The following is a 27860-nucleotide window of genomic DNA, read 5'->3' on the forward strand; positions in this document are numbered from 1 at the left end:
AAAATCAGTGTTTTGCAGAACATTTTGTCATGCACTGGGATTAAAAATATTTCTGCATTGTATATTATAATAAATTCCATCTAACGACAGATGGTATTCATATTTATTATGTTAGCATTATGTAATGTAATGTAATTATGTAGTTATGTTATGTAGTTATGTAAACCCTAACAATTATCTTCTCTTGTTTGCTCCCCTTTGGTCTGTTAAAGCTGAACTCCAGGCAGATATAAAGCACATAATACAGCTCTGTATTCATGATTACATCAATAAGGACCCATTCACCCTTGCTTTCTGAGGAGCTCTGAAGGTCTCTCAAGAGCTATCCGCATTCAAATACAGAGAAACATTGAAAGGCGGTGGCAAGGTTTGGTATTGCCTCACTGCCTGCTGTTACCCCTTGAACCCTGCACTAGCACTCAGCAACCACGTGCACTGTATGTGGTTACGGGGTGCATGCAGAGCGGCCCCATTCATCTGAATGGGTCATGCTAGGTGGGCGCATTTGAAAGACGGTGACAAGGTTTGGTATTGCCTCACTGCCTGCTGTAACCCCTTGAACTCCGCACTAGCACTCCGCAACTATGTGCATTTCATGTGGTTGCGGTTGCTCTTCAATGTTCTCCTTAATGGCGATGAAGCTGTACCTGAGGACCTTCAGTGCAAGCATCTCCCTGCTTCATTCATTCTGTTGATCTGCACCTCCTTTATCTTTCCTGCTGCTTCTTAAATTTCACTATATGTCCTCCTACTGTCCTCTTCAGCTTTTTTTTTTTTGGAGGGATTTGCGACAGGTACCCACTCCCCACTTCTGCTGGAATCGCCTATGCAGTTCATCTGCCAGGCGATTCCACCAGAAGCTTTATCGCTCCTTTCACAGCCTTCTTCTGGGACATGTCGCAGGTCCCAGAAGGCTGTGGGACCATTCACACAGCACAGCTTGCATAGGTGCAGTGGGAAGCCAGCTGTGGAGCCGCAAGGAGTCACAGCCGACTCCCCACTCTAAACATGCCAACACCGGGGACCCAAAGACCAGCAAAGAACCGTCCCAGGTGAGGAGGGCACTGGATCTCTGGATAGGTAAGTGCTTTTTTATTAAAAGTGATAAGCTACAGTATTTGTAGCTGCTGACTTAATTTTTTTAAACCTGGCTAAAGAACTGCTATAAAGGTTAGACCACCAGTTATCAGTTACCCCGTTATTGGGAAGGAGGCAGCTCTGATAAGAGGGGGCAATGCCCTGCCTCTGCTAAGCTGGCCAACTCCACATAGCGACACATGGTCTGGTAAGAATGGCATTGTAAGCCAGTTATAGAAAATATATCATCTGTAGGGAGTCTACAGGCAATATTGATGTGGTGACTAGTACTTTGTCCTTTTTGTCCGTGACTTCCACCGTACAGTTTCTCTTTAATTCGGTACTATAAGCAAGTTGTTACCAGCGGCAATAGATGTACCAATCATCCAGTGCCTCAAGAGACAGCGGGATCGATTTACTAAAACTGGAGGGTGCAAAATCTGGTGCCTGCTGTGCACCAGCTAGCCAATAAGCTTCCAACTTCAGTTTTCTTCAATTAAGCTTGAACAAAAAACCTGGAAGCTGATTGGCTTCTATGCAGAGCTGCACCATATTTTGCACTCTCCAGCTTTATTAAATCAACCCCACTGTATAGTAGTTATATGTGTAGCGCCCCCTTACTTTCAGTATGGGCACTACGCTAAAGTTAGTGGGGGAATGGGAGAGTTATTCTGTTCCCATTCATAATTTGTTAAATTTTGGGCTGCTATCATTCCAGAACTGTCCTGTAGGTCAGTCTGCGCTCCAGGGATGCGATCCTATCCCTGGGCGACAATTGGCGCTAGAGGGGTTCTGGCAGAGCCACTTTTCCCCAGCAGCCAATTAGAGGAGTTTTCCCTCGCGGAGCATGCTGGGGGAGAGTATATCTGTGGCGGACGCCATTTTTGTTGGGTCTTTGCGGGGGTCTTCGCGGGTTCCTGGTTCCAGGTGCGGCACCCACCTTTAGGGTGTGCGCACATCGCGGGCCCCACCACTATGGCCTACCTGGCCTGGGGTCACGCGCTACGCGGAGTTCCAGACTCTGGGCCCTCCTGGCCTGGAGTGACTGATGCTACTAAGGGGCCCCAGTGACTTACTGGGTCCCCCGTCTACTAAGGAGATCCCAGGCTGTATGCCGTTCGGTGGGGGATCGGCTTGAGGAGAACCCGGAGGCGGGTTCTCCAAGAGGGTTTGAACAAACCATCGGGGATCCGGTGACCGGGACATTGACAGGTACACTTCCACTGTCAACCGGTGACCCTGACTTAATCTACTGGGAGGATTCGCTCGATCCATTCAGCTCATCCAAGTACTAGGCCTGTGGCAGATGTCCCTGGAGCCAGGTCTGTGGCAGAGACCTGTTCCTCCCAGCAACCTAAAGTGACACTTCGGCTGCCAGGCTCGTGTCAGGAGTCTGTCCGGGGACACTTCACCCACTCTGGCCAGAGTGGCGACGAACTGTATCTAATACTACTGAGAGCAGGATTGCTCTTTTCCATATCCAGGCCTGATACTGCAAAGTTCTCTCTCGCTTCATCAACCTTTTCTCTCTACCTCATGTTGATGTTGGTCATGTTGGGCCGCAAATAAAGCATTCAGAAAACCCTTTATTTGTTGACTGGACATTTGCTTACTAATCTACTCATCAACTTCACCCCTAGACAACGGTAAAAGGTAACTTAATATGCCGATCCCAAAACAACCAGCGACTCCTGCAGGGGTAGCGCTACATATGGGAGTTAAAAATTACAGCGACTTCCATTTTATGGAGGCAAATATTCTGAGCAGAATTGGCAGACTGAATTCCAAAAACCGCTTCAAGACGTTTTAGTGGCTATTCATATGTGTTAGCTATTTATAACTTTACGCTATATATACTCTGTGTTGGTCTATAAAGAATGTACAGTAAATACTATTTGACTTTCTGCTTCTTGTGAATGTGGAATAACATTATTTTGGAACTAAAAAAAAATGTCATAAGGAATTTTACAGACTGTTGAGTTATGATCCACTACTTTTGAAAGCCGAACTCCAAGAATAAGAATTTTTGACGACCGGCTATGTGGGAATGTACGTCATGATTTTGATGGTAAATAGCGTTGTTACGGCAGCAGCTAGCTACCATAACCCCAGTATCGTTTTTTTCCCTTAGGCAGCCAGCTTTCCGATAACAATAATCCCAGCGTCAGATTCGTCGCAAGATCACTGTTTTAGGCGGTACCCCTCCCGTCGCTTCCTGGTTGTTTCCGAGCTTACCGAAGTCGTCGGTAATCCCCGATACAGTCGATGGCTAGACAGGAAGTCGAGTGAGCCCTTGGAGGACCAGAGCGACCGCCAACTTTTTTCTTTTGCTTTGCCTTTAAGGGTAAATTAGAGATCTGGGGTCTTTTTGACCCCAGATCTCTCAATAAAGAGGGCCTGTCATGCTTATTTCTATTACAAGGGATGTTTACATTCCTTGTAATAGGAAACAAAGTGATCAAAAAATAAAGAGACAGTGTAAAAAAGTAAAATAAAAAGTAAAATAAATAAGAAAAAAAAATTCAAAGCGATTCATCCCTCCGAGCTCACGAGCAGAAGCGAATGCATATGTAAGTCGCACCTGCATATGTAAACGGTGTTTAAAACACACATGTGAGGTATCTCCAAAATCGTTTGAGCAAGAGAAATAATTCTAGAACTAGACCTCCCTTGTAACTCTAAACTGGTAACCTGTAAAAAAATAAAATTATCGTTGCCTATGGAGATTTTTTATTGCCATAGTTTGTCACCATTCTACAAACATGCGCAATTTTAAAGAATGACATGTCAGGTATCTATTTACTTGGTGTAACATTATCTTTCACATAATACAAACGAATTGGGCTAACTTTATTGTTTTTGTTTGTAATTCTTTAATTCTTTAAGCTTTTGGAGAAAAAAATACAGTGTATTTTTTCTCCAAAAATTGCGATTGAAAGACCACTGTGCAAATACAATGTGATATAAAATATTGCAACGATCATAGTCAATTTATTCTCTAGGGTCTCTGCGGAAAAAAAATGATGTTTGGGGGTTCTAAGTAATTTTCGAGCAAAAAATACAGATTTTCACAACAAATGTCAGAAAAAGGCCTGGTCTTTAAGTGGTTAAACATATTCCGCAATAGCCACAAAGAATGAAAATCCACTTTGTGTGCACCAAATCCCTTTCCAAACTTAGATAATACCTTATAAAATGTGTAATGACATCATCACTGTGCTGTACATAACCTATGCAGACAGCAGAGCTGTGGGAGGGGCCCAGCAGGCTCCACCCACTAAGGCAGCCTGTAGAAAACGACAGGAGGGGGTGGATACAAGACTAATTACCCTGCACGAGTAGAGAGAGCAGCAGTGAGCGGTCTTTATTACAGGAAGAATTTTTTTTCACTTTGATTACTGCACAGATATAAAAGAAATACACAAAGCACACCAAGATTCAAGTAATAATACATTGTCTAGAATGTATTTAGACAATATTTTGTTATCCCGAAGTTCAGTTTTAGGAACAGGAGATTGGCACTGCATCACAGCAATTCTCATTTCATTGTATATACATTAACACATACAATGCACCTTCAAAACACACATGCACTCTTTTTTTGTTCCTGGCGCATTGAAACAGGCTAGCTAAAGCAATATATGAACATAAGGAATCGATCAGCCATGGTACTAAAAACTGCAGCAACAATATGTGAGCCCATCATTACAAGATCGTAACTCCCAACTTTTCAAAATTCAAGAATGTCCCTTACATTGGTGGTCAGTGGGAAGAACATTCCTTACATTGGTGATCAGTGGGAAGAACATTCCTTACATTGGTGATCAGTGGGAAGAACATTCCTTACGTTGGTGATCAGTGGGAAGAACATTCCTTACATTGGTGGTCAGTGGGAAGAACATTCCTTACATTGGTGGTCAGTGGGAAGAATGTTCCATACATTAGTATTCAATGTACATAATGCTCCTTACATTGGGGGGCAGTAGGAAGGATGTTCCTTACATTGGTTGTCAATGAACAGAATGCTCCTTACATTGGTGGTCAGTGGGAAGAATGAGCCTTACTTTGGTGGTAAGTGAGAAGGAATTCCTCCCTTAGGCTCCATGTGATTAAGCACTAAGGCCCAGATTCTCAAAGGCGTTACGACGGCGCAACACCATTTGCGCCGTCGTAACTCCTCATCTGGCCCCGGGTATCTATGCGACTGATTCTTAGAATCAGTTACGCATAGATACCCATTAGATCTGACAGGCGTAAGGCTCTTACGCTGTCAGATCTTAAAAGCAATTTTTTTTTCCCGCCGCTAGGTGTCGCATCGTCGTTTTCCCCGTCGTCTATGCAAATGAGGTAATTACGCGAGATTCCCGAACATACACGCGGTCGACGCTGAGAATTGACGTTTCCGTAGCGTACGCGACGCGCAAGGTTGCCCCTGCTATTAGGAGGGGCAACCAATGTTAAGTATGGCCGTCGTTCCCGCGTCGAATTTAAAAAAAAATACGTCGTTTGCGTAAGACGTCCGTGAATGGCGCTGGACGCCATTTACGTAAACGTCTACGCAAATGACGTCGGGCGACGTCATTTAGCGCAATGCACGTCGGGTAATTTACCCGACGGAGCATGCGCAGTACGCTCGGCGCGGGAGCGCGCCTAATTTAAATGGTGCCCGCCCCATTTGAATTGGGCGGGCTTGCGCCGAGCGATTTAACGATACACCGCCGCAAGTTTACAGGTAAGTGTTCTGAGAATCAGGCTGTAAACCTGCGGCGGTGTAACGTAAATCACATACGTTACGCTGCCCAGGAGCAACGTAAATGTATGAGAATCTGGGCCTAAGTATTCATGTGAAACGTGTCGGCTGTGTGTCCTCATTTTTGTTGTGATTTGTAGTGCTTGTATCCTTATTTTACAAATAAAGGCAACCGAAAGTTTTTTTTGAAATGCGGCTGTCCAAACTTTTTTCTTCCAATTCTAGCAGGGAAAAGGGGGTGGGGTCATGGGTGGAGCCACGGGAGGCAGCAAAATTAGGTTTTGCCTTGGGTGTCAAAAATCTTTGCATCAGCCCTGGTGCACTGATTATAAAGAAGAAAATGCTTATTTTTCAAGCTTGATGTGTAATTTCTCAAGTAAACTCCAAACAGCTTCTCGAAGAACCCTACATTTCCACAGAACCCTGGTTGAGAAAAGCTGTGGTGCGGGGAGACAAAAGACAACTTACACAATAGGAGCTTTAAATTATTATCTGTTCTGAATCTGTCAACTGTGTCCTTTTACTTGAAGCATTTTGAAGCTACAAAAGTCAATCACAGAGACGTATTCACTTTGTTCTGGGAGCATGGAAGAGAGCAACATCATCAATGAGGAATTTACTGCTGCTAAACTTTGAGGAATTGAAGAAGCCAGGCTGCTTTGTATGAGCTGCCTGCCAACATGCCGGTGACTTGTCGTTAAGGTTTCCCTATCGAGATGGTTCCTGTAAGGACTGGGCAGGCGCAATCCTTGCCGACGGAAATCTCCGAACCTCGGCCGGCATCCAGGCTCATTCCTTAACATCCCCGTGGATTGGAGGATGTTAAAAAAAGAGCCAGGAGGCCGAGCGAGCGACGTGAGGCCGACTGGCCACTTTCCTTAAATTCCACGTCGCCCTGGATGCCGGCCGAGGTTCGGAGATTTCCGTCGGCAAGGATTGCGGCTGCGCAGTCCTTACAGGAACCATCATGATAGCCGGAACCAGATCGTCAGATGACCGGAATAATGTAAATGACAATTACAAGTAGCCACAGTTCAAGTTTCAATAACTATGCAGATTTAAAAAAAAATAACAACATATTCCTTACCTCTGTCTTTGTTGCGCGAAGTTGACGTTTATATCTCTGCAATAATAAACATAGTAATCAGCATTCATAAAAGTAAAAAAAATCATAGATTTGTCATGATTTGCCTTTATAAGAATTAGAAATTTTCCGTTTTATATTATTTCCATCAGAATTTTTTAAATTTTCAATTGTAGTCAAGTTATAAGTCCTGAAAACAAGGATCATTGATCGCCTAAAAATGCACAACTTGCTGGACCCAAAGCAGCATGGCTTTACTGAGAGCAGATCATGTCAGACCAATCGGATTGAATTTTACGACTACATTACCAATGTTTGGACCAAGTGCTATGGACATAGCATATTTTGATTTCAGCAAGACATTTGATACAGTTCTACATACAGATCTAATACAAAAGTTGTGCAAGCTAGGACTTAAAGGGGTTGAAAAGGTAAAAAAATTTTCCCCTAAATAGCTTCCTTTACCTTAGTGCAGTCCTCCTTCACCTACCTCATCCTTCCATTTTGCTTTTAAAATGTCCTTATTTCTTCTGAGAAATCCTCACTTCCTGTTCTTCTGTCTGTAACTCCACACAGTAATGCAAGGCTTTCTCCCTGGTGTGAAGTGTCATGCTCGCCCCCTCCCTTGAACTACAGGAGAGTCAGGACGCTCTCTACGTTGCAGATAGAGAAAGGAGTTGTATGTTAGTGGGCCTCCTGACCTCCAGCAGAAGGAAGGAGGTCCTGATTCCTCTATATAGATCCTTATATCACTAGAGGGGTCAACAGAGGGGAGGAAGGAGGTCCTGATTCCTCTATATAGATCTTTATATCGCTGGAGGGGTCAACAGAGGGGAGGAAGGAGGTCCTGATTCCTCTATATAGATCTTTAGTTTTCACTAGAGCAGTGGTTCTCGACCTGGGGGTCGGGACCTCCTCACGGGTCGAATGATGAATTGCTAGGGGTCACCAAATCCGCATTGCTCTCCTAGCTTTTGTTGCGGCCGCCCAGCTGGGCTGTCCCTGGATCCTATGGCTGCCCAGCTGGGCTGTTCCTAGAGCCCACGGCCGCCCACTCAGCCTTTTCGCAGCTGCCCATTCAGTTCATGGCATGGTTGGGGGGCAGAGACTAGAGGTCATCTGATTGGTGAAGAATGTGAAGTGGGAGGGGCTGATGGAGACTATCTCCTGATTTCAACATAGGTGTCACTGCTACGAGACACCACAACGTCGGAGACACAGTGGGTAACACTACCTGTGAATATAGTTGCCATTAAAAGTCCCCACTACAGTTCTCAGATCAGCAGATGATTAGGAGCACCTAAGTTGGCTGATCAGAACTCCAACGAGTATTGGCACTCAAACCAAACCCCCCCCCCCCCCACCACCAAGGAGTAATAGAAGGAATGAAAATAGAGAATACATGGGAGAGGAAAAGAGGGGGAGGAAGAAAAGAGAAAGGAAGAGAAAGAATAAGAGATAGAATAAGAAAGGCAGCTAGAGAGGGAGGGGGGGGGGAAAGAGAAATAAGGATAGAGAGAGATAAAAAGGAAAGAAAGGAGAACAAAGAGAAAGAGTAGTACATCCTAAAATGTATTATACGTTTTTTTTTTTAATACTGTACGAGTGGAAGGGGCTCAGGGAGCGCTAAATGTCCGTGGGTTAGGGGCGCAAATTACTTGTCTTGCCTTGGGTGCTGACAACCCACGCTACGAAAATAATTTTACTGTTAGGGGTCCCCACAATTTTATCAAGGGATCACAGCACTAGAAAGGTTGAGAACAACCGCACTAGAAGGATCACCAGCAGGAGGAAGGAGTGCTTGATTCCTCTATATACCTTATTTTCTGGCGTATAGGATGACTTTTTAACCCCTGAAATTCTTCTTAAAAGACGGGGTCGTCTTATACGCCGGTAACCTAACATGCAGACCGCGGCCGTCCATTTTTCAAAAGCCGCGCCTCCTTCTTCTGCTGTTCCGTGATTGGCGGAAACACTCAGCTTCCCAGCAGAGCCTCTGTTCCGTGTTCCACCTATCACGGATGCCCTCTCGTCCTCGGTCTCGGACGAGAGGGCATCCGTGATAGGCGGAACACTGAACACAGTGTCTCCTGGGAAGCTGAGTGTTCGCCTATCATGGGACAGCACGAGGAGGAGGTGCGGCTTTTGAAAAATGGACGGCCGCGGTCTGATAGATTCTGCATGTCAGGGATAAGGTAAGGGATCGTCGAGACATGCAATGGCACAGTGAGGTATGCAGTGACACAGTGAGGCATGTAATGGTGCACAGTGAGGCATGTAATGGTGCGCAGTGAGGCATGTAATGGTGCGCAGTGAGGCATGTAATGGTGCACAGTGAGGCATGTAATAGAGGCACAGTGAGGCATGTAATGGTGGCACAGTGAGGCATGTAATGGAGGCACAGTGAGGCATGTAATGGAGGCAAAGTGAGGCATGTAATGGTGGCACAGTGAGGCATGTAATGGTGGCACAGTCTGGCATGTGATGGTGGCACAGTCTGGCATGTAATGGCACAGTGAGGTGAGGCGAGGCATGACTAGTAGGAAGGGGGTCGTCTTATAAGGTGAGTATATCCCAATACCAACATTTTAGCTGGAAAATTAGGGGGTCGTCTTATACGCTGGCAAATACGGTAGATCTTTATATCACTAGAGGGGTCACCAGCAGGAGGAAGGAGGTCCTGATTCCTCTATATAGATCTTTATATCACTAGAGGGATCACCAGCAGGAGGAAGGAGGTCCTGATTCCTCTATATAGATCTTTATATCACTAGAGGGATCACCAGCAGGAGGAAGGAGGTCCTGATTCCTCTATAGAGAAGACATGATTGAAACCTTTAAATACATCAAGGGGGTGAATAACGTTCAGGAAGGAGAAATGTTATTCAATATTAAACCAAAATCAAGAACACGGGAACATATATAGTCACATAGTAGGTGAGGTTGAAACAAGACACAAGTCCAACCTATGTGTGTGATTATATGTCAGTATTACATTGTATATCCCTGTATGTTGTAGTCATTCAGGTGCTTATCTAATCCTTTTCCGAAACTATCGATGCCCCCCGCTGATACCACCGCCTGTGGAAGGGAATTCCACATCCTTGCCGCTCTTACAGTAAAGAACCCTCTACGTAGTTTAAGGTTAAACCTCCTTTTCTTCTCATTTTAATAAGTGGCCTCAAACTGACCTCAAACTAACTGGAGGAAAGTTCAAAACTAATCTTAGAAAGTATTATTTTACTAATGCTTGGAATAAACTACCAGCAAAATTTGGTCTTATTTAGTTTATATCCCCAAAAATTTTAAAAATCAGTTGTGATCAAATACCACCAAAAAAAAGCTTTATTTGTGTGAAATAACTGATATAAATTTGTTTTACCTACAGTGTTGCATGACCATGCAATTGCCAGTTAAAGTAGCGCAGTGCTGAATAGCAAAGAATAGCTCACGTGAGTAATCAAGATAAGTTACCGTATTTATCGGCGTTTAACACGCACCCCAATTTAAGAGGGAAGTTTCAGGAAAAACAAGTTTTTTTTTTTCAAGTAAACCACTTTGAAGCAAAATAATGGTCAGTGCCAATCAATGCAGCCTGATTAGTGCCCATCTGCAGCCTCAATGCAGTCTAATGCCCATCTGCAGCCTGATCTGTGCCCATCCAATGCAGCCTGATGCCTATCTGCAGCCTTACTATCTCTCATGCAGTGCAGGAAATCAGGAGTGGGACGAGCGCCGCCAAAATCACCGAGCCGTTATCTTCTGTTTACAGTACTTGGCTCTCAGTCGGCAGTTACATACACAGTTCCGCCTCCGCCATCGCCATTGGACCAGCTCCTGTGATTGGCAGAACACTGGTCCAATGTCCAATGCGCATTAAGAGGTGTATTGGAATATAGTCCTTGAAGCTAAAATATATATTTTAATCGCTAAGGTCTGGTCACATGTTGTAATGCTTCCATCCTTAGTAAATCAACGCCCTTCTATATGTGACAGGAAGATGATGTAGAGACCCCCCAAACTCCTATTGCTAGGAGTGACGCCTGGGGCCTGTCACATACAGAAGCGCATTGAGGTCCTTGTATCCGCAGTTGTGATTCACTCCCGTTTCTCCAGTGCTGTTACAGAATAATACTTACAAACACAATGGTAAAATCAAGCACGAAATTGAAAAAGTCCATCCAGGGCCCCATCCTACAAGGATCCGCTGGCCAGTGGAACCAGGGTGGGGCGATAAAAGTCCAAAATGAGTTGACGCGTTTCAAGGGGACACTCTTGAAATGTGTCTGCTCATTTTGGACTTTCATCACCCCACCCTGGTTCCACTGGTCTGCAGATCCTTGTAGATCCTTGTAGAACGGGGCCCCGGATGGACTTTTTAAATTCCGTGCTTGATTTTACCATTGTGTTTGTGAGTATAATTCTTATATAATAAATATATTCTTTGTTACAAAAGGTAATGCGCAAGACTGGTACGCATTTAATGATGTATTCAGGAATACTGAGCTGTCTGTCTTGATTTTGGTTTTACTAATACTAGACCTAGAACTGTAATGCCGCGTACAGACAATCGGAAATTCCGATAACAAAACCGTGGATTTTTTTTCGACGGATGTTGGCTCAAACTTGTCTTGCATACACACGGTCGCACAAATGTTGTTGGAAATTCTGAACGCCAAGAACGTGGTCACATACAACACATATGATGGCACTATTAAAGGGAAGTTCAATACCAGTCGTGTTAGTAGAAGTTTGGTGAGAGACCATTTGCGCTTTTCAGCCTCACGCTTTTCAGTCCGTTACAGCGTTACATATTAGGAACGCTAGTTTTACCAGACCGATCGCTTCCGTCCGGTACTTGATTCAGAGCATGCGTGGAATTTTGCGCGTCGGAATTGTCCACACACGATGGGAATTTACGAGAACGTATTTCGTTGTCGGAAAATTTGAGAACCAGCTCTCAAATTTTTGTTGTCGGAAATTCCGACAGCAAATGTCCGATGGAGCCTACACACGGTCGGAATTTCCGACCCAAAAGCTCCCATCGAACATTTGTTGTTGGAAATTCCGACCGTGTGTAAGCGGCATTACAGTTACTATGTAAATTTTCAGCAGTCACTATATAAATTCATGTAATAAATAAAGTGATGATACATTCTGATTGCTTAGTGTGAGTTACGTGACTTTACACATTGCCCTTGACTTTATTAAATAATTCCAATAGTGGTAATATGAAAAGTAATAAAAATACATTATCTATTCAGAAATAACTTTGAAAATGTTCTACCCTCAAAAATAACAGGAAGGGGTCTGTATATCCAGACAAAAATGTGCAAATGATGTGGAAAGATTTTCCATCATGCTAGTAAACGGAGAATTATCCATGACTTCTATGGAATATTCACTCCATAGATACGCACATGTCTCTTTTTTAATGTTGGGTTATCCTTGATGTAAGAATGTTCACTTTTACCATTGCAAAAAATAGATGCGTATTGTAGGAGAGGTGGGCCCCTTAAAGCGTTTGTAAAGAAAAAAAAATTTTCCCTTTAAAATAACAAACATGTCATACTTACCTCCACTGTGCAGTTTGTTTTGCACAGAGTCGCCCAGATCCACGTCTTCTGGGGTCCCTCGGCGGCTGTCTCTGGTCCTCCCCGCAATTACTCACCACAATCATGCGAGAGCTCACATGGTGGTCAGCTATGGCCGCTCGCTGTATCACTCGGCCCCGCCCCTCGGCGCGCCGCGTCACTGGATGTGATTGACAGCAGCGCCAGCCAATGGCTGCGCTGCTCTCAATCCATCCGCTCTAGCCAATCAGCGGCCAGGCTAAGCAGCGAAGAGGATATCGGGAGCGCGCGGGATTTTTCGACGGGTCAGGTAAGTAAAACGGGGGCTCGTGTGGGGGGGGGGGGGGGGGGGGCAACACCAGATGTTTTTTTTTACCTTAATGCATAGATTGCATTAAGGTGAAAAAAAAATCATTTACAACTCCTTTAATTGGGTAAAGAGAGATAGTCCAATTTCTGAACTTCATGGAGGCAGCACTCTGTCAGCAGGGGTACCCCAAAAAGTCCTCAGAATTTTTTGGGGGCAGTGGAAAAAATGACAGCACTACAATGATTGGATCGTTCAAGTGCAGTTTTTTTTTCTTCCAGTTTCGATCATTTTAGTTACATGTTTGTACAAATAACAAGATTGCCCATGCAGAAGCTGAGGGATCTGGTGAAAGTAACAGGTAATAGGAACACAGAGGCAGGTTCGTTTAGAAGCTAATTTACAGGGCCCCATAGGCAGTAGTGTATTTAGATTTTGTGCTGCCCTAGGCCTGACTAAACTTGTGCACTAACTAATTTAAATATGACCCACCCCTTCCTGTCAATGCCACACCCATTGCTGTTTAAGACCGCCCTGAAATTTTTGAGTGGGGACACTAGTTATGAGGGCCTGGGGTGGGGGGGGGGGAATGGATTCCCTTCATTTGCATATATTTCCTCTCACTTCCTGTTTGGCTATGGGGCAGGAAGTGAAGGGAAATCTCTGCAATGGGACAGGGATGGTAAAAAATAAACTGACTGTCAGGTCACCTGTGGCCAGGTGACAAGTGCACCCCGTTGGGGTCAGGAATGCACCACAGGGTAGTAAACCCTATAGCCGACTGCTGCTATCAGAGAGGAAGCGTGAACCCAAGATTCCCCAGGGCGCGGAGTCTAAGACCCAGCTTTGTGTTCACCAGAGCCTCTAGTGGTGAGGATGGCCTTTGCTGCAGCTGGATCCAGGTCGCGACCCCTGGGATCCCCTAGGTCACGCTCCGCAGAGAGAAAGGGGAAGCAGCAAGCAGGACAAGCGGTAGTGATGGGTAAGCCGAGGTCAGGGCAACAGGCAGACTAGGGTCACCGAGGGACAGGCAAAAGGTCAAGGGCACAGGCAAACAGGAGAAGTCAGGGACGAGCCAAAAACGGTACACAGGAAGGGGAAAAAAAGGGGAAGGGAAAAAATAGTTTTTTTTATATATTTTTGGGGGATATTTATTATAGCAAAAAGTAAAAAATATTGAATTTTTTTCAAAATTGTCGCTCTATTTTTTTTTATAGCACAAAAAATAAAAACCGCAGAGGTGATCAAATACCACCAAAATAAAGCTCTATTTGTGGGAAAAAAAGACGCCAATTTTGTTTGGAAGCCACGTCGCACGACCGCGCAATTGTCTGTTAAAGCGACGCAGTGCCGAATCGCAAAACCTGGCCGGGTCCTTTAGCTGCCTAAAGGTCCGGGTCTTAAGTGGTTAAAGAATGGCATGACTGTCTACAATTACATAACATTACTTGTATTTGCATGTAGAAACTTGCAATTCCGCAAAGGTTTTAGGGAGGGGGCTGGATCATCTCTCGTCTTTATTTTATTCATTTTTTTATTTTTTTGCGCCCAGTTTTTTCGTCGAGAAAACGGCTAGGGAGCATACACACGACCGGTTTTCACGACCAATATAAAAAATTGCAGTTTTTTTGTGACAATGACACCTGTTTCCCTTTACCGACCAATTCTTGCCATGGTACATAACCCTATAAGACCCTTAGCAAGCTACAAAATAGCTCTGGCAATGGCACTGGGGGCCAGCCAAGGAGAGTTTACTGGTAAACATGCTTTGCATGAAATAGTTGCATGCTTGGGAATGTAGCAGGAAATAATTTGCAATACTCAGGAGATAAAAAGTCAAATGGGTTATAATTACATACTCCACCACCATCATAACTTTGCTGGGAACACTGTTTATTTGTCCCTGTCTGGATTCATTTAAACTGTACAAACTCACATACACCCTGCTCCAAAATGAGATGACTTTCTCTATGTACACTGTGGTTTTCACAATAGAACTATATAAAGCAAATGCATCAAAACCAATCCATACTATACAATCCACTGGCCCGGGATGTTACCGCGTAGGAACAGTACAATAAAATGCTTGTCCTAGCGTATAATCGTTACAGCCAGGATTTATATACCATGAAGCCTTGTTCTGCTGATACGTGGAGGAGAATTTTATATCCTTGTTGGTCTTTGGGGGCTCCTTGAATACCTGACTCTCACAAAAGTCTACTTATTCATTTTTCTTGAAAGTAGATTATTGGTATGCAAAGTACAGAAGATATATAAAAGAGAGAAGGACAAGATGCGCCAATCTGAGTGCAGTAAGCCCAAATTTAATTGATAAAACAAACAATATACATATAAAATGCCTACTCACAGACGAAGATAAATGGTAGGCAAAAGATCAGGATGGGGGGTGCAGATAATCAGCGATGGGGTGCGTAGCCTGGAGTCATACGGTGGTCTCGACTGGTGGGCATCCGAAGCTGCAGCAAGCTGATGTTGAGCGGTGTCAGGGGACAGGAACACCGAGGAGCCACAGAGGATGCGGCGTGCGCTTCACCGTGGAGCGCAACGTCCCGTCGTCGCACCGGAAGTGACGTGGAGGTCCGGGCCAGCCAATGGGATTACGCGTTTCACAGCGTCAGCTGTTTCTTCAGATCCATGCTGTCCATAGAGGACAGGCATATTAAAAAGGAAAAGGAGCTGCTGTGATAGGCTGGCGGCAAGCGTCAATATGCAATCATGGATTAAAATAGACAGAGATGGCTAACATATGAACACTCGGCTAACATAATGTACAATGCAACCATAAAACATATTAATATATAAAAAAACGGACATCTCGAAGTATTTAAAAAAAGGGGACATCTCAGGGTATTTTACAAAAAACATAGAAACAAAGTATTAAGATCAAAAAGGATTAAAAAGGATTATTATTATTAATAGATAGGCATAATAGGAGTACATATGTAACATGAGTATATAATGTATATAAAAGCTAAAAAAAGCCCATATATATATATATATATATATATATATATATATATAAAAAATATATAAAAGATCATGCTATTTAAAAAATCATTATTATTTTAAAAAATTATTTTGTGGAAATTAATCTAAAAAACAAACAAATAAAATTAGGATGTATCAAAAAGATGTGCTATTTTAAAAGGAGTCTATTAAAGATAGATCTATATATATATATATATATATATATATAGATCTATCTACAAAAAACATATATATATATATATATATATATATATATATATATATATATATATATATATATATATATATATATATGCATATATATATATATATGCATATGTATATATATATATATATGTTTTTTGTAGATATATATATATATATATATATATAGATCTATCTTGAATAGACTCCTTTTAACCAGTTAAGCCCCGGACCAATATGCAGCCTAAAGACCCAAGGTGTTTTTACAGTTCGGGACTGCGTCGCTTTAACAGACAATTGCGCGGTCGTGCGACGTGGCTCCCAAACAAAATTGGCGTCCTTTTTCCCCCCACAAATAGAGCTTTCTTTTGGTGGTATTTGATCACATCTGCTATAAACAAAAATAGAGCGACAATTTTGAAAAAAATGCAATATTTTTTACTTTTTGCTATAATAAATATCCCCCAAAAACATATATAAAAACATTTTTTTTCCTCAGTTTAGGCCGATACGTATTCTTCTACCTATTTTTAGTAAAAAAAATCGCAATAAGCGTTTATCGATTGGTTTGCGCAAAATTTATAGCGTTTACAAAATAGGGGATAGTTTTATTGCATTTTTATTAATTTTTTTTTTTTACTACTAATGGCGGCGATCAGCAATTTTTTTCGTGACTGCGACATTATGGCGGACACTTCGGACAATTTTGACACATTTTTGGGACCATTGTCATTTTCACAGCAAAAAATGCATTTAAATTGCATTCTTTATTGTGAAAATGACAGTTGCAGTTTGGGAGTTAACCACAGGTGGCGCTGTAGGAGTTAGGGTGCACCTAGTATGTGTTTACAACTGTAGGGGGGTGTGGCTGTAGGAATGACGCGATCGATGCGCCGCCACAGTGAAGCACGGGGAAGCTGTAGGGGGGTGTGGCTATAAAGGGAATGACGCGATCGATGCGCCGCCACAGTGAAGCACGGGGAAGCCGTGTTTACATACGGCTCTCCCCGTTCTTCAGCTCCGGGGAGCGATCGCGACGGAGCGGCTATAAACAAATAACCGCGCCGTGGTCCCGGATCGCTCCCCGAGCGGACCCGACCTTTGCATGTAGCGGGGGGGGGTCCCGATCGGACCCCCCACCCGCTAATAGGCAAGGACGTACATGTACGCCCATGTGCCTGTACGTGCCATATTGTGGACGTATATGTACATGCGGGGGTCGGGAACTGGTTAAAATAGCACATCTTTTTGATACATCCTAATTGTATTTGTTTGTTTTTTAGATTCATTTCCACAAAATAATTTTTTTAAATAATAATGATTTTTTAAATAGCATGATCTTTTATATATTTTTTATATATATATATATATATGGGCTTTTTTTAGCTTTTATATACATTATATACTCATGTTACATATGTACTCCTATTATGCCTATCTATTAATAATAATAATTATTTTTAATCCTTTTTGATCTTAATACTTTGTTTCTATGTTTTTTGTAAAATACCCTGAGATGTCCCCTTTTTTTAAATACTTCGAGATGTCCGTTTTTTTATATATTAATATGTTTTATGGTTGCATTGTACATTATGTTAGCCGAGTGTTCATATGTTAGCCATCTCTGTCTATTTTAATCCATGATTGCATATTGACGCTTGCCGCCAGCCTATCACAGCAGTTCCTTTTCCTTTTTAATATGCCTGTCCTCTATGGACAGCATGGATCTGAAGAAACAGCTGACGCTGTGAAACGCGTAATCCCATTGGCTGGCCTGGACCTCCACGTCACTTCCGGTGCGACGACGGGACGTTGCGCTCCACGGTGAAGCGCACGCCGCATCCTCTGTGGCTCCTCGGTGTTCCTGTCCCCTGACACCGCTCAACATCAGCTTGCTGCAGCTTCGGATGCCCACCAGTCGAGACCACCGTATGACTCCAGGCTACGCACCCCATCGCTGATTATCTGCACCCCCCATCCTGATCTTTTGCCTACCATTTATCTTCGTCTGTGAGTAGGCATTTTATATGTATATTGTTTGTTTTATCAATTAAATTTGGGCTTACTGCACTCAGATTGGCGCATCTTGTCCTTCTCTCTTTTAACCTCTCAGAGCATTGCTTCTGCTTCAGGTGCTGCCGCTAAGTGTCTTCCACAGCCATTTATACCACAGTTTTTAATCCAGGACTCTCATGGACATTTTTATTATCATTGGACTTCTTAATTAGACTTTCATATACCTCAGTTTATTTTTGTTTGCTCTATTGGATCGTGCGCCACATGTTCTCTTTTTTGCATACAGAAGATATATGACTGTTAGAAATTGCGGGAAACAGCTTGTAGAACCCATATAAAAAAAATTCTATCGATCTATCAAGTTTCCAGCAGGGATGGACTGGCCATTGGGACTACAGGGAGTTTCCTGGTGGGCCGATGGCTCAGTGGGCCGGCTTCAGTGACAGCAAACCACCGCCCCCCCTCCGCTCCTCTGTCTCTCCCTTCCCGCACCGCTCACCTCCTCTCCCTCCCCGCAGCGCTCACCTGGGGAGGAACAGAGAAGCAGGGGGAGGACCAGAGGAGCAGGGGGGGATGACAGAGGAGCATGGGGAAGGGGACAGACAGCTGACTCAACAGCATGGCCTGGGAGTTTTTCACTTCTGCCTAATCTTGTCCCATAGGGGGGGCACCGAACTGATTATTTTCCCCGGGTGAAATAATGTCTAGCTTCCCCACTGGTACTGCCTATAAAAGTACCAGTACCAGTCGCTCTACTCTAATAAAGTAGAATGGCTAGTGGCTAGTGAGAGGGGGCTTGGGTGGCCGGCAAGGGGGGGTGCAGGAGTTGTCCGGCCGCCATTGGGAGAGACCTGTCAAAGTGGGCCAGTCTGGATGAAGTCCAGGGCCAATCTTTTGTCCCAGTCCAGCACTGGTTACCAGCAACACTGCTGTATAGGCATTAAGCTACACACATTTGAACTCTTGCAACCCAACCTCAGCCCCGATGAAGGGGGATTCTTTGGACCCCGAAACACGTTGGCTATCGTTTCACTAGTTGGGACGCTGTAAAGAATAAAGGATATATGGACATTTCAACTTATCATTTGGCACTTGGTTTCTTTTGTTCACATGAGCTTCTGAAGTTGAGTGTGTCTCATTGCTGTGGGACTATCCCCCATTTGATTAGAAATACTACCAACCTGTATCTGAGGAAAGGCAAGCTTTAAAGCGGTTTTAAACACAAAAATAGATTAAAAAAAAAACTGCAAGACAAAGCCGTAATGAGCTAGTATGACAAGCATACTAACTCATTATGCATTACTTATCTTAGATCGAAGCCCCCGAAACCGTCCTCCTCTCCCCCTCCGGCCGCAGACATCTCTACGGAAGGTTAGGGCATCGCCGCTCCGGCGCTCTGATTGGCCGGAGCGGCAATAATGTCCACTCCACGCGGGAGCCGTCAAAGCCGGCATCATTCATTGATAAAACCAGGATTCTCAGTGCGCCTACGCCGATGTCTACGGCAGCATTCGCCGTAGACAACAGTGCATTCTTTGTGGCAAATATCTCCTAAACCGTGTAGGTTTAGGAAATACTGTAGTTACCAGCTATGCTGCTATATAGCCACTAAGGTCTACACATCTATCCATGTTCCTGGTTGAGTTATCTATGCAGGAGGTTTCATCATTGACCACATTTGAAAGCAAGCAATCTTTCATAGACCCTAATGAAGGAGCCCCTCCAAAAGATCAGACTTTTGGACTGATCTTTTGGCTCTTGGTTTCTTCTGTTCACGTGAACTTGGAGAAAGCAAAGCTTTAAGTCCATCTCTTTTAATTTATTTCATTACATTATCTATCTTTCTGTCTGTCTATCTCTCAATCTATGTCGGTCTATCTATCTGTAACTCTTCTATATAGTTCTACATATCTGTTCATGTTCCTAGTTGAGATATACCGAACATTCAGGAGGTTTCTACATTTGAACTCTAAGGCCGCGTACACACGACTTTCTTGGCAGAATTCAGCAAGAAACTCGATGGGAGACGTATTCTGCCGAGAAAACCGGTCGTGTGTACACTTTTCGCAGAGAAACCCGTCGAGGAACTCGTCGAGCCAAAAAGAGAGCATGTTCTCTATTTCCTCGTTGGGCAATGGGAAAATTTGGCTCGACGAGTTTTTTGACAGCCGAACAAGGAACTTGACGGGGAAAACGATGTGTTTCGCCCGTCGAGTTTCTCGGTCGTGTGTACGCGGCCTAACACCAATCCTGGTACCAATCCTGTCAGTATGTTGTCCATGAAGGTTAGGAATAGCGGGCTGGTTATAACCTGACTGAGTTCTGTAAGTGCTCTCGGGTGTAAGCCATCTGGTCCTGGTGAATTATTTGTGTTAAGCTTATCTAGTCTTTCCTTGACTCCCGCCTCTGTTGGCCATAAGGGTACGCCCTGTGATGTGTCACTAACAATACTGTTGTGGTCAGTATACCCCTCCTTTTCCTGCGTAAAAACTGAGGAGAAAAAAGCAATTAGTACAGTTGCCTTCGCTGTGTCATCTGTATACATCCTCCGATCATCTTCTTTTATGTGGGCAATGTGCTCTGATCTTGCCTTTTTACTGTTAATATATCTAAAAAATGTCTTTGGATTTTTTTTACTCTCCTCTGCTATGTGTTAGTCTTTTTAGCTGCTCTGATTTTGTTCTTATACTTCTTATTGTATTCCTTGTAGTGTTGGAATGCTGACAATGACCTCTCTACTTTATATTTTTTTTAAAGGATTTTTTTTTCTCTTTAATGAGACTTTTTACATTACAGTTTAGCCACCCAGGTTTAACCTTCGCTCTTCTATATTTAATACCTTTGTTTAATATAAAGCATTCCCATTTTTCTTCCGTGTTCAATGTTTCTAGGATTAGGTCCCAATTGATGTCTTGTAGTATTGACCGCAGTTCCGAAAAATTGGCTAGTTTGAAATTTAGTGTTCTTGTGCTACCCTCGTAGCTCCTTTTTCTATGATTTATGCTAAATGTGGTCATCCTGTGATTGCTAGAGTTCAAGTTGTATTGTCACAGCTGAGATCAGACTTAGATCGCTCGTAATTAATAGATTTTCATGGATATGCAATAAAGTCTGGCAGCTTACCTGTCTCCATGTGTTCATTAGAGGCCTGACTCTCCTTCTGGCTGCCTTTTATCACCTCTCCTCCCTGTATGGCCCCACTCCAGGAAGCCTATATTAACTGTTGCACTGCAGGTCTGTTTTGCTGTTCAACCTTGTTGTTAGTTTGAGTTCCTGTCTGCAGTGTGCTATGTTTACCTTTCTGTGTACCGACTTTGGCTCGTCTCTGACTACTCCTGTTTGCCTGTGACCCTGACCTTTTGGCCTGTTCCTTGGTTACCCTTGTCTGCCTGTTGCCCGACCTCAGCTTACCCATCACCATCCCTTGTGTCTTCAGCTGCTGCTTCCCCTCTCTCACCACGGAGCGTGACCTGGGGGACCCCAGGGGCCGCGACCTGGGTTCAGTTGCAGCGAAGGCCATCCTCACCACTAGAGGCTCTGGTGAACACCTGCTAGACATTAGACTCCACGCCCTGGGGAATCTTGGGCTCACGTTTCCTGTCCATCTGCAGCAGTCGGCTATTAGGTTCACTACCTTGCGGTGCACCCCTGTCTCCAACAGGCTGCATTTGTCATCTGGCCTAACATAGATCTAGCAATAAATTCTTTCTAGTAGGGGAATCCACCAATTGAGACATAAAGTTGTCCTGTAAGACATTCATGAAATGACGGATCTTTAATGAGTGAGCTGTCGCCTCTACCCAGTCAATATCAAGATAATTGAAGTCCCCCATTATGATGACATAGCCCTGCTTCGCTGCCATTTCTTTTACTAGAATGTTATTGAAATTTTTTCAATAAAGTAAAAAAAGATATCAAATGGTACAGTAACAAAGAGTAGCCATAGAGTAACAATACATCTTGAAAAAAAAGGACGCTTCACAAATATAAGGTAAGAATGACAATAGCCTCAGTCATGAAAACAGACATGAATCATGCAAGACTTACATAGCATAAGTTTGTAAGAACCAGGTCAATCTAAGACACAGGTGTTTTGTTCAAGAGAAGTGTTAAAAAGATAACCTCTAAGCAATCGCCTCACTGCCAATTCTAACTGTGATAGTGGGTCCAGCTCCTCCTCCTCCTTCAGGTTGGGGGGCCTGTCACATACCCCCACTATTAATTGCACACTTACTTTGAAGTTCTACACGCACAAATTCCACCTCCCCTTGTCCCATTCACAATGTCATTCCTTTCTACCACCCTTACATAATTTTTGACATATAGACACACCCCCTCTTCTACTTTCCCTGTCCTTTCCCATGGTGCTCATGCACTCTGCCGTATAGCTGAGCATCATGGGAAATGTAGTTCGAAAACATCTGGGGTGCCAAGGTTCACCATCACTAGTCTATCACATAATATCCCCAAAAAATACATTTAGGCCTCGTACACACGGACGGACTGTCCGCTGTAAACGGTCCGCCGGACCGTTTTCAGCGGACATGTCCGCTCAGAGATTTCTGTATGATGGTTCTACACACCATCAAACCGAAATCCGCACGGACACGATACGCGTTGACGTGGCCGCGACGATGACGCGGCGACATGCGTGGCCCTGGAAGTTCAATGCTTCCACGCATGCGTCGAATCACTTCGACGCATGTGAGGGCATTTGGCCCTCAGCGGACCAGTTTCAGCGGACATGTTCGGTCGTGTGTACGGGGCCCTACGTTTTTGGTTGTAACATGACAAAATGTGGAAAATTCCAAGGGGTGTGAATACTTTTTCAAGGCACTGTATATGTCTATCAGCCTGTCTATCTACTAGTTTATCTATCTAATTTTGGACTGTGTACCTGTCTGTCTATCTATCTATCCATCTTTTTATCTGCCCAAGCCAAGCTTCATGTCTACAGCCTCTACACTATTATCTGTCTATCCTTTTTATTTTTTTCCTCTAGTTAAGCATCCTTGCACAATAAACCAATAAGGCTAGCCATCATTGCACAATAAATAAGCATTGCTCCCAACTGTCCCTGATTTTGAGGGACTGTCCCTGATTTGGAACAATGTCCCTCTGTCCCTCTTTCCTCCTCATTTGTCCCTCATTTTGATCTGATCTATATAGTTGTATATAAAATGCACTTTTTATCTATCAAAAAGTGTTTTCCAGCGCTAAACCTTTCATCTGATTTCTAAATTGCTGCATTTGTAAATTCCAAAAGCCAATATAAAGGAATAGTAGTGGTAAAAAAGCACTTGTGGTTTTAACCAATGCTGTTTTTTTTTTATTTTTACAATTCTCCTTTAAGGGGCTCGGCAGGGGGTGTGTCCTATGCCTGCATACTTTTGCTGATAGGTGTCCCTCATTCCCATCTCAAAAAGTTGGGAGGTATGCATCTCAAGCACTACTGATGTTACACAAATTACACAAATCAAATATAACTTTTAAATGGTGTAGAAGAGATATAATAAATACTTATATTTCTAATATACCTTGATCTGTCATTGGTTGTTATGGGTTACTGCAGTCTAAAAATAATGTTATATACCACTCTTTTTAAACATTATGTAATAAAATTGGAAGTTTTGGTTACATAATTATTTTTGAAAACATATTTTCCCTTTGCTCCAAATAGGCTGAAAACATAGTTTTATATATACAGTGGGCTAGATTCAGAAAGAGATGCGACGGCGTATCTCCTGATACACCGTCGTATCTCTGAGTCCGGCCGGGCGTATCTATGCGCCTGATTCATAGAATCAGGTTACGCATAGATATCCCTAAGATCCGACAGGTGTAAGTGTCTTACACCGTCGGATCTTAGGCTGCAATTTCAGGCTGGCCGCTAGGTGGCGCTTCCGTATTTTTACGCGAGGAATATGCAAATGAGGATTTACGCCGATTCAGAAACGGACGACCGCCCGGCGCTTTTTTTTTACGTCGTTTGCGTTCGGCTTTTTCTGGAGTATAGTTACCCCTGGGTCTATGAGGCGCAGCCAATGTTAAGTATGGCCGTGGTTCCCGCGACTAAATTTGAATTTTTTACGTCGTTTGCGTAAGTCGTTCGCGAATACGGATGGACGTAATTTACGTACGCGTCGAAAGCATGACGAATTGCCGACGTCATTTGGAGCATGCGCACTGGGATTCAGTCGCGGCCGGCGCATGCGCAGTTCGTTCGGCGCGGGGACGCACATCATTTAAATGATACACATCCCCTACCCGCCGAATTTGAATTCCGCCGGGCGATTTACGCTACGCCGCCGCAACTTTACAGGCAAGTGAAATATGTGAAAAGGTCTATTGCGCTACTGCGAGTGTTGGAACGTATAATAAATGAACACGTGTAAAAAACTGAAGCTGCTTAGGGTGCACTAGAACCGTGAATGAAGTATAAGTAAAAATGGTGATCAGCGCTACAATTTAAACAAAAAACAACTAAACTAAATAAATAAGTAAAAGTTTGCACTGTTATTTTATAGTTTAGTTGTTTTTTGTTTAAATTGTAGCGCTGATCACCATTTTTACTTTTACAGGCAAGTGCTTTGTGAATAAAGCACTTGCCTGAAAAACTTAAAATAAGATACGTTACCGCCAGCAGAAAGATACGCTGATCTTTCTGAATCTAGCCCAGTGTATAATATATACATATATATATATAAATCTAAAGCTACACAGTATATATGTGTAAGTATGTATATCTACACAATAGATAATATTTAATATATAGAGCAATTTTTGCAAATTTTGTGAATAATTTTGTGAATAAAGCACTTGCCTGAAAAACTTGCGGCGGCGTAACGTAAATAAGATACGTTACGCCAGCAGAAAGATCCGCTGATCTTTCTGAATCTAGCCCAGTGTATATAGTATATATTTAATATATATATATATATATATATATATATATATATAAATCTAAAGCTACACAGTATATATGTGTAAGTATGTATATCTACACAATAGATAATATTTAATATATAGAGCGTATATATAGCATAGTATACAGTATATGATAATATATATACATATATACACACACACATATAAAATATATATGTTTATACTGTATATTGAGATATAGATATACAATTGTCTTATAATACACTATATGTGCAACATTTAACACAGCATATTTATATTTTATAAAGTTCATATAAAATGCTACAAAAATTTGATTTTTGCTAAAGTATTTAATTTCTCATCTTCAAAAAAAATTATTATTTTTTTAGCCTTTTCAAGAACTAAAATCATGAAAGGAGACAATCTATTCATAAGTGTTAAGCACAAACTAATACGACAAGCTTGCTTACCTTCAGATAGGGGCTCTCCAGTCTGTTCCGATCTTGGAGAGACAAGTCAGTAATGGATAGGATCCCAATCAGTAGTATCATGAACTTTCTTAATAAGTTCTCCATACCTGACAGTCGAAAAACTGTTACTGAGCGATCTGTGAAGCGTCACAAGGAAGACTCAGCTCTCCGAATTCACTTTGGACGGACGGACTTTCCTTTGCACTTTTAAACCTAGAGAATTTTTTCTTTTGGGTGTTAAGGTCTATAAAAGATGCATTCATTCCTTTACAAGCCATGATTGTCCAGATGAGTTAGGCTCAGGACGCTTAATTGGAGCCAGGCCAGCTCCTTCCAAACCTCCCCCTTCGCTCTAAATGAAACCAAAATATTTTGAAGTTCAGCCCAGTTTTCTGAAGTGTGTCAATAGCTCTTTAAATGAAGGCAAAGCCGGAGAAGGACATCAAAGAGGCCAAGAAGGTGGATGGCTGGAAGTTCGGTTTACTTATTTACTGTTGGGTCAACTTTGACAACTGCTACCATACAGGAGCTGGGGGCTATAAGGGCTGTAGACGCAACCCACCATATTCTATATATAATCTTTATCTTATTTTTAGGCTTTACCGGTTTTGTTAAAGTAAATATTTTAATTTAAAATAGTAAGTATAATATATACAGTGGGGAAAATTATTATTTGGTCCCCTGCAGATTTTGTAAGTTTGCCCACTTACAAAGAAATGAAGACTCTATGGGCCAGATTCACAAAAGAGATACAACGGCGTATCTCCTGATACCCTGTCGTATCTCTGTGATCCGCCCGTCCTAACTATGCGGCTGATTCATAGAATCAGTTACGCATAGATAGCCCTAAGATCCGACAGGTGTAATTGACTTACACTGTCGGATCTTAGGATGCAATTCTAGGCCGGCCGCTAGGTGGCGAGGCCATTGCGGTCGGCGTAGAATATGCAAATGACTAGTTACGGCGATTCACGAACGTCCGCGATGCCCGCCGATCTAAATTTACGTTGTTTCCGTAGCGATACGCGTCGTAAAGTTAGAGCTGCCTCCTAGGTGTTCTAAGCAATGTTAAGTATGGCCGTCGTTCCCGCGTCGAAATTTTAAAAATCACGTCGTTTGCGTAAGTCGTCCGTGAATGGTGCTGGACGCCTATTACGTTAAAGTCTAAACAAATGATGTCCGTGCGACGTCATAAAGCGCAATGCACGTCGGGTAACGGAGCATGCGCAGTACGTTCGGCGCGGGAACGCGCCTAATTTAAATGGTGCCCGCCCCATTTGAATTAGGCGGGCTTGCGCCGAGCGGATTTACGTTACACCGCCGCAAGTTTACAGGTAAGAGCTTTGTGAATCAGGCACTTACGCTGTAAACTTGCGGCGGTGTAACGTAAATCAGATACGTTACGCCGCTGTGGAGCAACGTAATTCTCTCTGAATCTGGCCCTATAATTTTTATCATGGGTGTATTTTTAACCACTTCAGCCCCGGAGGATTTGGCTGCCCAATGACCGGGCCAGGCCATTTTTTGCGAATTCGGCACTGCATCGCTTTAATTGTCGTGCGACATGGCTTCCTTCCAAACAAAATTGACGTCCTTTTTTCCCCCACAAATAGAGTAGGGCCGAAACAACTAATCAATTAATCGACAACTAATCGATTGTGAAATTAATCGATTACAATTTTCATAATCGATTAATCGGCCAGTAACATAATGGGGTTAAAAAAACTAGAATTAGCCCTTTATAGTACAAATATACAATATTCCCGTGACCACGTCCCCATCGAGACGAAACGTTGGGAGGCTACGTTCTGACGTCACCGCGTCAAGTGATCAGACCCGGAAGATACGGGCTGCATGTTCGAGAAGCCGGCCGGCTTGATATTTTTATATGCTCCATGCTTTCATCGTTGATGTAAGTGCACATCTTTATATTTTTAATAAAACACCCAAAGATTTTATGCTATGCGAGTTCCCTCTTCTCTCTTCATATATCTTCTACTGGGGCACTACTTGAGGCAACTTATCAGTGAGAACATCTTGGGTTGGCGTTACCATCCAAAGGATTCCATTTGTCTATGCTGTTTTTAGAGATTTAAAAAATTGCAATAAGCGTATATTGATTGGTTTGCTAAAGTTATAGCATCTACAAAATAGGGTATCGTTTTATGGCATTTTTATTAATAATTTTTTTTCTTTTATTAGAAATGGCGGCAAACTGCGATTTTTATCGTGACTGCGACACATCAGACACTTTTGACGCTAATTTGGGACCATTGTCATTTACCCAACAATCAGTGCTATAAAAATGCACTGATTACTGTGTAAATGACACTGGCAGGGAAGGGGTTAACCAGTAGGGGGCGAGGAAGGGGTTAAGTGTGTCCTAGGGAGTGATTGTAACTGTGTGGGGGCTGGGCTACATGTGACACGACACTGATCACTGCTCCCGATTACAGGGAGCAGAAGATCAGTGTCCTGTCACAAGGCAGAACAGGGAGATGCC

At 43.1% G+C, this 27860-nt stretch overlaps 1 protein-coding gene across 2 annotated transcripts in view; it reads right to left on the reverse strand.

The window, feature by feature from the left end:
- Positions 1 to 25655, reverse strand: part of ITIH6 (inter-alpha-trypsin inhibitor heavy chain family member 6) — an 81275-nt gene extending 55620 nt beyond the window's left edge. For both annotated transcript variants that reach the window (XM_040322847.1, XM_040322846.1), the window contains exons 1-2: positions 25358 to 25655; positions 6915 to 6950 (exon numbers count right to left, since the gene is read on the reverse strand). In XM_040322847.1, the coding sequence (XP_040178781.1) occupies positions 6915 to 6950; positions 25358 to 25462 (141 nt within the window). In that variant the 5' untranslated portion in view covers positions 25463 to 25655. The remainder of the gene's footprint in view (positions 1 to 6914; positions 6951 to 25357) is intronic.
- Between the last annotated feature and the right edge of the window lie 2205 nt (positions 25656 to 27860).

The sequence above is a fragment of the Rana temporaria genome, chromosome 9 (assembly GCF_905171775.1).
Source record: "Rana temporaria chromosome 9, aRanTem1.1, whole genome shotgun sequence".
NCBI classification, from domain to species: Eukaryota; Metazoa; Chordata; class Amphibia; order Anura; family Ranidae; genus Rana; species Rana temporaria.